At 41.0% G+C, this 12,455-nt stretch overlaps 1 protein-coding gene across 1 annotated transcript in view; it reads right to left on the bottom strand.

Annotated features, from left to right (window-relative positions):
• Positions 1 to 408: 408 nt before the first annotated feature.
• LOC126260352 (peptidoglycan recognition protein 1-like) overlaps positions 409 to 12,455 on the bottom strand; it is a 127,186-nt gene continuing 115,139 nt past the window's right edge. Inside the window, exon 3 of the mRNA XM_049957678.1 lies at positions 409 to 4,132. Within this exon, the coding sequence (XP_049813635.1) occupies positions 3,555 to 4,132 (578 nt within the window). The 3' untranslated portion in view covers positions 409 to 3,554. The remainder of the gene's footprint in view (positions 4,133 to 12,455) is intronic.

Below are 12,455 nucleotides of genomic sequence, written 5' to 3'. Positions count from 1 at the left end.
TTAATTAATTACAATACTTCAGAACGCAAAGCATCAAACTGTTGTGGCAAGCACGAAGACTTCCTTCCAAACTCATGTTTTTCCTGAAAATGTGCCTGATGAGGATAGCAAATTGATCCTTTTAAAAATAAATCTGCTCCTTTATAATTTAGAAAAATCAGTTTTTTTGCTCATGTATTAAACGACGTACATTAAACTGCAGAAGAAACAAAGGTAACTGCATATTGTAACACAACGGAGGTGAAGACTACAATAAGAACTCTACACAAAACAAGGGCTCACTATCTTCAAACATAAAACTGACAGGTAAATCTGGAAAAATTAATAGCACAAATCTCTTACAATTCATTGTTGCTTGAAAGAATGGAGAATACGTGTTCAGAGCTTTTTTATATAAAATTTATTTGTACAGACATTATCACAGAACAACACAATACAAACAGGCACATTTTAATGTCATTTTAAAATGGATATTGTAATTAAACGTACATGAACAAGAAATAATAAACAGCTCAACACTCTGAAACACCTAGCAGTGATTAATGGATACACAATGTTAGTTGTTACAAATTTGTGTACAACATTCGAAAAAGGGGAAATTGAGCAATCAATTAGCATTCGTTGTTTAATGGAGATCAACAATAAGAAAAAAATACACAACTATGGCATGGAATGGACATGATTCCGACAAAATTGATAGTTGTTCGTTTAAGACTAACATAAAAAGATATCAGATCTTCAATGAAAAATACGTTAGAATTGTAATACAAATTACACATAGCGAATATGACAAACAACAGTAATATTATTTAAAAAGTACATATATGTGCATACACATGCTGGCAGGGCAGTATTTCATTACGAACTTGAGGCAAAATTTCAAAAATTTTATATGGCTAATAAGTGCCACTACAACTACAACTTGGAAAAAACAAAATTTGTAATACTAAAAGGAAAACTCATATAGTAATACAAAATCAATGTAATAAATTTAAACGCAATGCTATTTTAATATTTACGAGAAGTTATCGAGGTAATTTTAATGTTTAAAGTGAAGAGTTAGTTTGTTATGGGCGATGGGCCATCGGACGAGATTTCCTCTCGGTGTTGACTGCATGCATACGACTACCCCTAGAGTCAAGGAAGAAATTAACGCGACAGGATGAGGGGTCTGGTGACACCATACCATAACCACTCAATTACAAAACACTGTTTTCTCTCATCAGTCACTTATTTTTTCATCTCAACTCCCATAGTAATTAATTATAACAGTTGTGACATAATGCTCTCATATGATCCCATATCACAAACATCATGTCGGAAGAAATATTTTATCACTGTGATATGGTCTTTACGTGATACTGTTTACAGTCTCTTCCTTTATTGTTATTCAGATTTGCACTTGGTAATGTAATTTAAATTACAAAACCGATTGTGCCTTTTATATAGGATATACAACAATAACTGCAGTGCTTTTTATTTAACATCCCTGTGAAAAGTCTTGTACACGAGACACCTCCTTACAGAAACGCTCACTGAGTGTAATACTGCTTGAGTAACACGAAGACGCCCACGCGGTTAGCCGTGCAGTCTAACGCTCTGCTTTCCGGGCGGGAAGGCGCGCCGGTCCCCGGCACGAATCCGCCCGGCGGATTAGTGTTGAGGTCCGGTGTGCCGGCCAGTCTGTGGATGGTTTTTAGGCGGTTTTCCATCTACCTCGGCGAATGCAGCCTGGTTCCCCTTATTCCGCCACAGTTGCCCTATGTCGGCGATTGCTGCGCAAACACTTTCTCCACGTACGCGTACACCGTCATTACCATGCAAACATTGGGGTTACACTCGTCTGGTGAGAGACATTCTCGAGGGGGGAGGGGTCTACTGGGGGCCGAACCGCTCAATAACCCTAGGTTCGGTGTGGGGCGGCAGAGGGATGAGTGGACTGCCGTAGCCTGTTGTGGGGTCGTGTACCACTGAGGCTACGGTGGTGACGAAGCCTCTCCGTTGTTTCTAGATCCCCAGTCCCATTCAATACAGTACAACACGAAGATGCTCAATTGAAACGAAAGAGCTATGTATGCATAAAAGTTGACTGTATAAAAGTTGCGAGGTGCCACTTCGAATAACTGCGAATTTCGCATTTTGTATCAATTTTAGAAACAAATGTAGTGTGGAAATGTTTCTACGTGGATTTTTTCGTCAGAAACAGCAGAAGAACAATAAACGTTAAATTTTCTCATTTTCAGCTCGGTCGATTTCGGTCCAGTGTTTCAGTTTTGTATACCTGCCTTTCTTCTTCGTTTCTGAAAATTTGTTCCATCATCACGGAAACGCCCTGTGTTGCGAAACTGATCACGTTGTCGTATTATTTTGTGTCCGTTTATTTAACGATGACTGATTTCACTGTTTTATATAAATATCACAGATAAAATATTAGAGATTCAATCCATTAGTAGCATGGGTAGTCAGAATTTAAATCCGTGTTTTGCAAAGGACATAATGATCCCTTTGACTGTGTAATTATTTATCTGAACAACTAGCTATTGAAATTTAACAAATGGAAGTAATTGTGTTTGAGGCCAGGTCACTAACTAAAAATCGTGCGACATACGTGCATGTCGTCTTATTGTTGTGTTTGTTATTCAACTGTAACAAAGAATCTATATTAGTCGAGCGCAAAGCCACTAGGATGATTTTTTAGGGTCTGACATGTGCTAAAGCACTATTATTTCCACTTGATAATGGTCACACGACAGAAATTTCAATAGTGAGTTGTTCAGACGACAAATTCCACAATTAACAGTGACCATGGCACCTTTTACAAAATTTTACACTATTAGGAACCCTACCTTCGAGACATTACATCAGTATGTTATTTAATATTTAACCGTTCAACGACAGCGACAGACGTCCAGTGTGACGTCATATGTGGTTCGGAATCGTCCACCCGAGCGAGCTCCGCTGTCGAACGGAAATGTAACAGACAACAGGCACGAGACTAGACGCGACGAAACAAATTACATATTTCCCATCCTTTTTTTTGGATCCGCAATTCAGACCGGTATTGGCTACGAAAGAAGTACCTATATATGTTGAGTGTTAGGTTTTAACCTGCAGATTACTGGTACTTATTATTACTTTTAATATGCAATATAATATTAATTTTGATTGACAAATGCGTGTACGTGTTAGTAAATTTCGTTCTGTTGAGGTCATACTATTTCATTTCACTATTAATCGACAGTTTAGAAACACAAGAAGATACTTTAATATAAATATGACCAAAAAATAGATCGTCAGAAAATGAAGTTTTAAAAGAAGGAAAAAACTGAGACTTTGACAGGCTGGGTTACATTTAATAAGTGCCTCTTCATAAACACTGAATAGCCTAAAATATTTGTTTCACTTGCAGTGAGGGCAACTTCCACTGGTCCGTCATATGACGGTTCTTGTAGCGAAGTCAGCCTGATGTTGGTTTGTCGTATGGCCTAGTGCCTAAAAAACTAAAGGGTTAACAATATCGTTTAAGAATGATGCGCTCCAGATCTGCTGAAAGTTTACGCGTCAATTTCGTCGTTATCTTCGTAGATACACTGGACACCCACGTTGCAATCATAAAGACACCGGTGTGGCCACGTATCGATGACTTTTAGTACGTTATTTCCGGGGCTAAGTGAAGCGTCCACCTGGTTTTGCGCCACCAACCGGTAGTTCGGGTCCAATTTGCCCAAGCTCAGTCCCAGGTCCAGCAGCTGTAGCAGCGTCTGCATCATCGTTGTCGTCACGTTGTCCGTCCTAAAGTCACCCATCAGAGTCACACCAAGGTTGCAACGCTTCGCCCAGGATAGGTAGTTATTGGTGGTGTCCCAGCCACGGCCCTCATACACGTTGCCCTCCACGTCTATGAGAAAGTTGTACGTGATGTCCGGCTGCAACCACTTTGCACGGTGTTCATCGCGGTAGATGCGCAACAGGACGAAGCACTCGTCTTTGCCCCTACAAACATTATCCGCGGTGTGACCGATGATCACATACGGCGTGGGGTGTCTCAGCGTTCTCCGATAATCTGGCGGCACGGAACTCCACTCCGACCTGCGTATAATTGGTCGCCCATCCGGCAGAATAAACTCTGCATCTGCAACAGAAAAAAAGTCCTCTTTCTTGCCTTACAACTGGCTGTCTTTTCTAAAAGTTGTATCTCTAAATCAGTAACTGGGTGAGCTGCTGTGTGATGGGACTCTAAATTTTATTTCATTCACTCCGATTAGCCAAAACATTACCACCACTGCCGGCCGTGAGACTAAAAGTCTGCTGACGGCCTTGTGGGCGCGTGACGCAGTAGAGAAAGTACAAGGTGGGTCGAAAAGGACTTTGCAACTCTGAAATGATACACAAATGTATTTAGATCCTTACAGAACTGGTAGATATGTCATTTGGTAGCAAATAACCTCAACTTTGATTCAAGTAGTGCATCAGTGTCCATTTCTGCCACCAGGAGCGCCAGTGTAGTACATAGATAAAATGGCTACTTTCACTGGTGCAGAGTGTGCTCGCTGTGTGTTTTGGTTTCATGAAGCGAACACAGCAACACCTGTTCAGAGTAAATTTCGCTTCGAATATGCTAAAGAACCTCCAAGCCGGCCTATAGTTTACTCTTGGCACAAAAACTTGGTTGAGACAGGTTGTTGCACAAGTTATTCCCGATTTGCTGTAAAGAGTGTGGGAAGAAATTTATTACCAGTTGGATGTTTGTCGCATCACAAATGGTAGTCACATCGAATCAAAACGACATTTGACAAATGTGTGTGAAACTTTAGGTTGTTTGTTACAAAATGACACATTTACCGATTCTGTTAATTACCTCAGTAAATTTCTACAGCATTCCAAAGCAGGAAAGTCCTTTTTGAACCACCATGTATAAGAAGCAGTCAAATGAGAACGAGACAGATGGGAAAAAAAGTAAGCAAACGGTTTATTATTTCAAAAGTAATCGCCATAAATGTTAATACATTTATCCCACTGTGAGACAAGACAATACCTTCATGGAAAAATGTTTGTGATTGTCTACGAAATCACAGTTGTACCCAGGCGACCACCTCTTCGTCTGAAGCAAATTGGCAGTCACAAATGTCTTTCTTCAGGGCTCTAAAAATATGGACATCGCATGGGGAGACACTGGTACTTTATGGATGTTGTCTAAGGGCTTCTCAGCGAAACTTCTGCAGTGCAGTCGAAACAACAGGCACGCCACCTCTGGCAAAGTCACGATGCATTTTTCTTTGACTGCAAGGGCCCGCTGCGCATTTACTTCCTGCAACACGGCGCCAGAATTAATGCACAGCCGTACGTGGACACTTCACAAAAATTGAAGTGCACCATGAAGTCCAAATACCTAAGAATGTTGAGGGACGGCACCATTCTGTTGCAGAATAATACCTGCCCACATGTTGTCAAAGTTGTTTCGACTGGGAAGCTTTTACACATACTCCGTACAGTCCCGATGTCTCTCCATGCGATTTCCATATTTGTGGAGCGCTGAAAAAAAGACATTCGTGGCTACTGATTTGCTTCGGACGAAGATGCTCACGCCTGCGTAAAATCAAGGCTCAGTGGTTCAAATGGCTCTGAGCACTATGGCACTTAACATCTGAGGTCATCAGTCCCCTAGAACTCAGTACAACTTAAACCTAACTAACCTATGGACATCACACACATCTATACCCGAGGCAGGATTCGAACCTGCGACTGAAGCGCCTAGAACCGCTCGGCCACACCGGACGGCGGTAAAATCAATGTTCCGTAGTGTAATGAAGTACCACATGTTAACCGAAATGTTCATTTCCGTACAAATTTTGGCATGACTTCGTTTAATTTTCTTACTTAAATTAGATAGTTCTCATCTTTAGATATTTCTGAACATGTTTGATGCCAAAAAACTATTTTTCTGATAATATGTTTGTATTACTTATATCAATCCATGACATAATATCAGTCTTCTACTATGAAAATCATTAATCACAATTGTCAACTGAAACAATCTAAAAACAAATTTACAGTTAATACAAAATTGATGTGCTTCAGTTTTCATGCAAACGATATTTCTATCTTCATTTATAATTTTTCTAATTTTGCTATCGACAATGGAATCGATTTTATAAAATAACACAATGCTACTATTTTTCATATTGTTCAAACCTGCAGCCGTTATTATTAGCGATTAAGGCTACAAGACAGAAGAATCAGCAATGATCGACGAGGTGAGGCTCCAGAAGGCAATGGCAACTTCTGTATTAAAGACAGGACATTTCGCCTGTAATTGAAATATTGTCATGATGATCTCTCCACTGGCAAAAGATTCCCGAATAGTCCCCCATTCGCATCTCAGGTAGGCGACTGCCAAGGTGGAGGTGACCACGAGAAAAAGATTGAATAACCAACGAAATAATAACTTTCTACGCGACAGGGCATGTGATGTCAGACGTTTGAACGTGATAGAGGAGCTAGAATATCTGAAAACGGAAATGCAGCTCAGTCTAGATATAGTGGGGGTCAGTGAAGTGAAGTGGAAGGAAGACAAGGATTTCTGGTCAGATGAGTACAGGGTAACATCAGGAGCGGCGGAAAATGGTATAACAGGTGTAGGATTCGTTATGAATAGGAAGGTACGGCGGAGAGTGAGTTACTGTAAACAGTACAGTGGTAGTGTTGTTCTCATCAGAATAGACAACAAACCAACAACGACAGTGTAAGTTCGAATATACATGACGACATCGCAAGCCGAAGATGAAGAGATGAGGAAAGGATATGAGAGTATTTAACAGATAATTCAGTACGCAGAGGGAAGTCCAAATGTGTGTGAAATCTTATGGGACTTAACTGCTAAGGTCATCAGTTCCTAAGCTTCCACACTACTTACCCTAAATTATCCTAAGGACAAACACACACACCCATGCCTGAGGGAGGACTCGAACCTCTGCCGGGACCAGCCGCACAGTCCATGACTGCAGCCCCTTAGTCCGCTCGGCGAATCCCGCGCTACGCAGATGGAAATGAAAATACTAATAGTCACGGTGGACTGATATGTGGTTCTTGGGGAAGGAGTAGAAGAAAGGATTACGGAAAAATATCGGCTTGATACTAGGAATGAGGGGGAGAAGGATTAATTGAGTTCTGCAATAAATTTCAGCTAATAATAGCGAATATTTGGTCAAAAATCACAAGAGGAGGAGGTATTCTTGGAAGGGGCCAGGAGATATGGGAAGATTTCACTTAGATAACATCATGGTCAACGGCGCATCAACTGGGGGAGGGCGGGGTGGAGGGTGGGATAGGCAGTCGCTCCCCCCCCTCCCTCCCTTCAAACTCTAGGGGGGGGGGGATACGGTTTCTGGTCTCCTCCTCCAAATACACTTGGCGTTTTATTTGATCTGTAGCAGAGCCAGTAAATAAACTATGCTGCCGTCAAGAAGTATGGGAACATGATTTTTGTTGGCAGCGATTTGTGTTTTTGGTGGCAGCATCATGTAACGCCCATAAAGTGGTCGGCACGAAAATAGGGCTTCAAGGTCATCTTGCCATCTTACAGTATTGCCAGTTTTTTTATAGAGATAATTTCAAATGTTTGTAAAAATTAAAAAAATATTGGACAACTCTATTTTTAGTCTAGAATATGATGGAGTACTTTCCAAAAGAAAATTCTCACTAGCTGCTAGGAAAAAAATGATAAATTACGTTACAAGAAATTTTGGAGGAAAATAATTTTTTACTTCAACCTGTGGTAGTATTCTAACAATCATTAACGTAATTGGAGTGAAAAAAATTTGAACATCCTCAAAGCTTACAGACGCATATTCTGCGTCTTTTAATTCGGAAACACAAATGTATTCTAAGATAAAAAAATAAAATATTAAAAGAGATATGAAGTTGTGCCGACTGCGTAGCGAAAAATGCTGATGAATTTTCATTATGTAGGACTGCAACGAAACTTCCCGCGAGAAAGTTGTTAAGAAAACTACCCCAAATAATTTTTGGTAACATTTCAGACATCATTAATGTATCGTGTCATGTACAGAGACAAATTACTTCCGCGATATTCCGTGCGCAGCAGCGCGCTTGTCGTTGTAGGCCGTCGCCAAGAGTTTTCTTCGGACGGCTCTCTTTAATATGGCCGAGAATATTCCCTACTTCCCGAAAATATTTTACTGGCTGCTAATACATATCCTTCGTCATTGCATCCATCACTCAAAACGCCAATATACGCTACACAAAAGTAACTGTAGTTATTTGGAAGCCAACATTTTCACCGAAGTAGAGCAAATTATTTGTTCGAAAGGTTTTGTGAAACCCAAGTTTTATCTAAATTTGCTGTAAGCCTATTATTCTCAGCACACAATACGTGCTTGGTACACAAAAACCTCGTTCTTACTACTGCAATGTCCCTGTCTTGTGTTACAAATTTCGTCCATCATTACAGTTTCTGAATTAAAAACCAAGTGGGCGGAGAAGACAGTGCACTGAAGTGACTGGCCAGAATAATCAGTTTTGTCACGGACATTACCCTGTATTTCTCTCGCCATCGGATACTATCCTGTCATACCAAAGTAATACAATTCTACATTCTAGCTTTTTGTGAAAGTCGTCAAATATCATAGATTTCTATGCTCTTCTCGGAGAATCAGAATAAGTGCTGGGACTGTTCTGATGTTACTCCACTGTTTATATGTACAGTCGATACAGAAGCACCACAACGTTTTGTCATTTTATGAACTGCATTACCCTTATTACGAAATAGCCAGTACATCCTCCTACGAAAAAAAGGAGTTAAATTTCGAATGTACAAGTAAACCGAATGCAGTAAGATTATATCCGAATGTAAAGACATTCGATATAGGTTTTTATGAAAACTGTTGTTAATTAATGCAGAATTGACAATCTTCCTTTAATTCACAGTTACTGTCGAGTAAACTAATTGCCACCAGTTATGATAAATTTATCAGACGTCTACTGTAAGGGAAAAACATTCGCAGTACGTCCTCTATAACTGAAGTGAACTGACAAACATTTAAATCAAGTCAGCTTTTTACATAGACGGCACTACCAAAACTGCATCTTCTGGCTCTGTGTCTTCAGATTCACTGTCGCTTCTTTCAGCCAGGTGTATCATCACAGATACCACTTAGGTGTCTTTTAAACCCTGGTTCAAGAAATCAGTTTCTTGCAATGCTTCTGCGTGTTTTACGCATCTCCCCCAGTCCTGCTGAGTGCCATTGTCAAGAGCTTCGTGTGTTAGCTTCTCGACATCAGCAAGTTTGAAAGTAGTATTTCTCTTCGCTACTTCTAACATTACATGGGCCCATACCAATTCAATGGGATTATACTGGCAGTGATACGGTAGTAGATGTACCACTTGGTGTCCCATTTCGTTTGCCAGTTGATCTAATTCGTAATTCTTTTTGGCACCAACAATTTCTTCCTTAAACAGGAGTTCAGCCTTCGTTTCATCGTCTGAAAATGAAACATTCTTTTTCTTTAACCACTCCATATCTGCCTTGCGCCAATTTGAAAGTGGCAGCTTTTCTATCTCAATGGAGTGGTAGCTGGCGTTATCCATCACGATAACTGACCCTTCTTCCAGCGCAAACAACAGTCGAATAAACCAATACTTAAAAACTTCTACATTCGTTCCTGAACGGTAATCGGGTTGGCAAGAACTTTTCCCACCACGAAAAACAAATTTCGCCTCTGGTATGAAGCCTGTGTTTAATGAACTAGCGCCGGCCGGCGTGGCCGAGCGGTTCCAGGCGCTACAGTCTGGAACCGTGCGACCGCTACGGTCGCAGGTTCGAATCCTGCCTTGGGCATGGATGTGTGTGATGTCCTTAGGTTAGTTAGGTTTAAGTAGTTCTAAGTTCTAGGGGATTGGTGACCTTAGAAGTTAAGTCCCATAGTGCTCAGAGCCATTTGAACCATTTTGAATGAACCAGCGTGGGCGATGATTAATTGGCCACCTCTACCAGTACGCACTTTCAAACTGCCGTTTCCTTTAGAGCCGTGCCATAGATACTTGTTGGTGTGGTTCTGTGAAACGCAAGTTTCATGCGAGTACACTACAGGCCTGGTGTCTTCAGCACGCAAGAAGTGCATTGTACGCAAAAATTTCGCTCTTGCTGCTGCAATGTCTCTGCGTTCGATTAAGAATTACCGTCCGTCATTACACTTCTTGAATCGAAAACCAAGGGAGCGGAGAAGATGAAGAGCGGAGGACTCAGGACCCGGGTAATTAATTTTTTCATGGACGTCAGCCTGCATTTTTGTAGCCATTGGGTACTCTCCTCTGTCGTAATATCCAAGTACACAGTTCTACGCACGAGCTCTTTTTTAAAATTGTCAAAGTCGGTTGATTTCCGTTCACGTTCGTATCTCTTTCTTGGAGAATCGAAACATTTATTCATGTGTGGAGAGTCTGCCAATGTCAGATTTGCTAATACGTCCTACAGTTGACTTGGAGACACTACACGCTTCAGCAGTAAGTTTATGAATTTGCGCGAAATTTATTCCTCGCTTCTTCATTGTCGGCCAGATCAATAAAAAACTTGAGTACATTCGATATGATACATTTAGATTGTTTACGAATATCTTTCCGCCCCGTACGCACACCGACGAGAGGAGTACTACAAGCAGGCCGTTGCTCCTGCATTGTTGTTCACCACCGAACACACGTCAAAGTACCTTTCTAAACACAGTAAGACACTGAAATCAGACGTGAACACTCGATATAGCACAGTGACACTGAGTTACTAAATACAGTTTTCCGTAATTCCTTCACGAAAGATAGACGAAGTAAATATTCCAGAATTCGAAACCAGAACAGCTGTTGGCATGAGTGACATAAAAGATATCTTAGGTGTTGCGAAACAACTAAAATCTCTTAAGAAAGGCAAGTCTTCCGGTCCAGATGGAATACCAATCAGGTTCCTTTCAGAGTATGCAGACGCAATAGCAGCTTTCTTAGCAATCATATACAACAGCTCACTTGGCGCATGGTCTGTTCCTAAAGACTGGAAAGTAGCACATGTCACACCAGTATTCAGGAAAGGAAATAGGAGTAACCCATTGAACTACAGTCCCATATCACTGATCTCAATTTGCAGTAGGATTTCGGAGCATATACTGTACTCGAACATTAGGGATCACCTTGAAGAAAATGACTTATTGATACATAACCACGCGGATTCAGAAAATATCGTTCTTGTGCAACACAGCTAGCTCTTTATTCCCAAGAAGCAATGTGTGCTGTCAGCAAGGGATCTCAGATCGATTCTATACACCTAGATTTACATAAGGCTTTTGATACCGTTCCCACAAGCGACTATTAATCCAATTGTGTGCATATGGAGTATCGTCTCAGTTGTGTGACTGGATTCGTGATTATTCGTGATTTCCTCTCAGAGAGGTCACAGTTCGTAGTGATAGACAGTAAATCATCGAGTAGAACAGAAGTGACATCTGGCGTTCCGCAAGGTAGAGTCATAGGCCCTCTGCTGTTCCTGGTTTACGTAAATGAGTTAGGTGACAATCTGAGCAGCCCCCTTAGATTGTTTACAGATGACGCTGTAATTTACCGTATAGTAAAATCATCAGACGGTCAATTCCAATTACAAAATGATCTAGAAAGAATTTCTGTATGGTGCGAAAAGTGGCAATTGGCACTAAAGAAAGAAAAGTGCGAGGTCATCCACATGGGTACTAAAAGAAATCCGATAAATTTTGGTATACGATAAATGGCACAAATCTATGGACTGTTAATTAGACTATATACCTAGGAATTACAATTACGAGCAACTTAAATTGGAAAGACCACATAGATAATATTGTGGGGAAGGCGAAACAAAGACTGCGCTTTGTTGGCAGAACACTTAGAAGATGCGACAAACCCACTAAAGAGACAGCCTACATTACACTTGTCCATCCTCTGCTGGAATATTGCTGCGCGGTGTGGGATCCTTACCAGGTAGGATTGACGGAGGACATCGAAAAAGTGCAAAGAAGGGCAGCTCATTTCCTGTTATCGCGCAATAGGGGTGGGAGTTTCACTGATATGGTACGCGAGTTGGGGTGTCAGTCACTGAAACAAAGGCGGTTTTCTTTGCGGCGAGATCTATTTACGAAATTTCAATCACCAACTTTCTCTTCCGAATGCGAATATATTTTGTTGACACCCAATTACGTAGGGAGAAATGATCATCATAATAAAATAAGAGAAATCAGAGCTCGAACGGAAAGATTTAGGTGTTACTTTTTCCCACGCGCCATTCGAGAGTGGAATGGTAGAGAAGTAGTATGAAAATGGTTCGATGAACCCTCTGCCAGGCACGTAAGCGTGAATTGCAGAGTAATCATGTAGATTGTAGATGTAGATGCAGATGTAGAGCTTTCAGCTGTCCTGACCTACCGCACTG

This window comes from Schistocerca nitens, chromosome 5, assembly GCF_023898315.1.
Source record: "Schistocerca nitens isolate TAMUIC-IGC-003100 chromosome 5, iqSchNite1.1, whole genome shotgun sequence".
Taxonomy (NCBI): domain Eukaryota; kingdom Metazoa; phylum Arthropoda; class Insecta; order Orthoptera; family Acrididae; genus Schistocerca; species Schistocerca nitens.
Note: the sequence above shows the minus strand (reverse complement) of the source record. Positions and strands in the feature narration are given on the sequence as shown.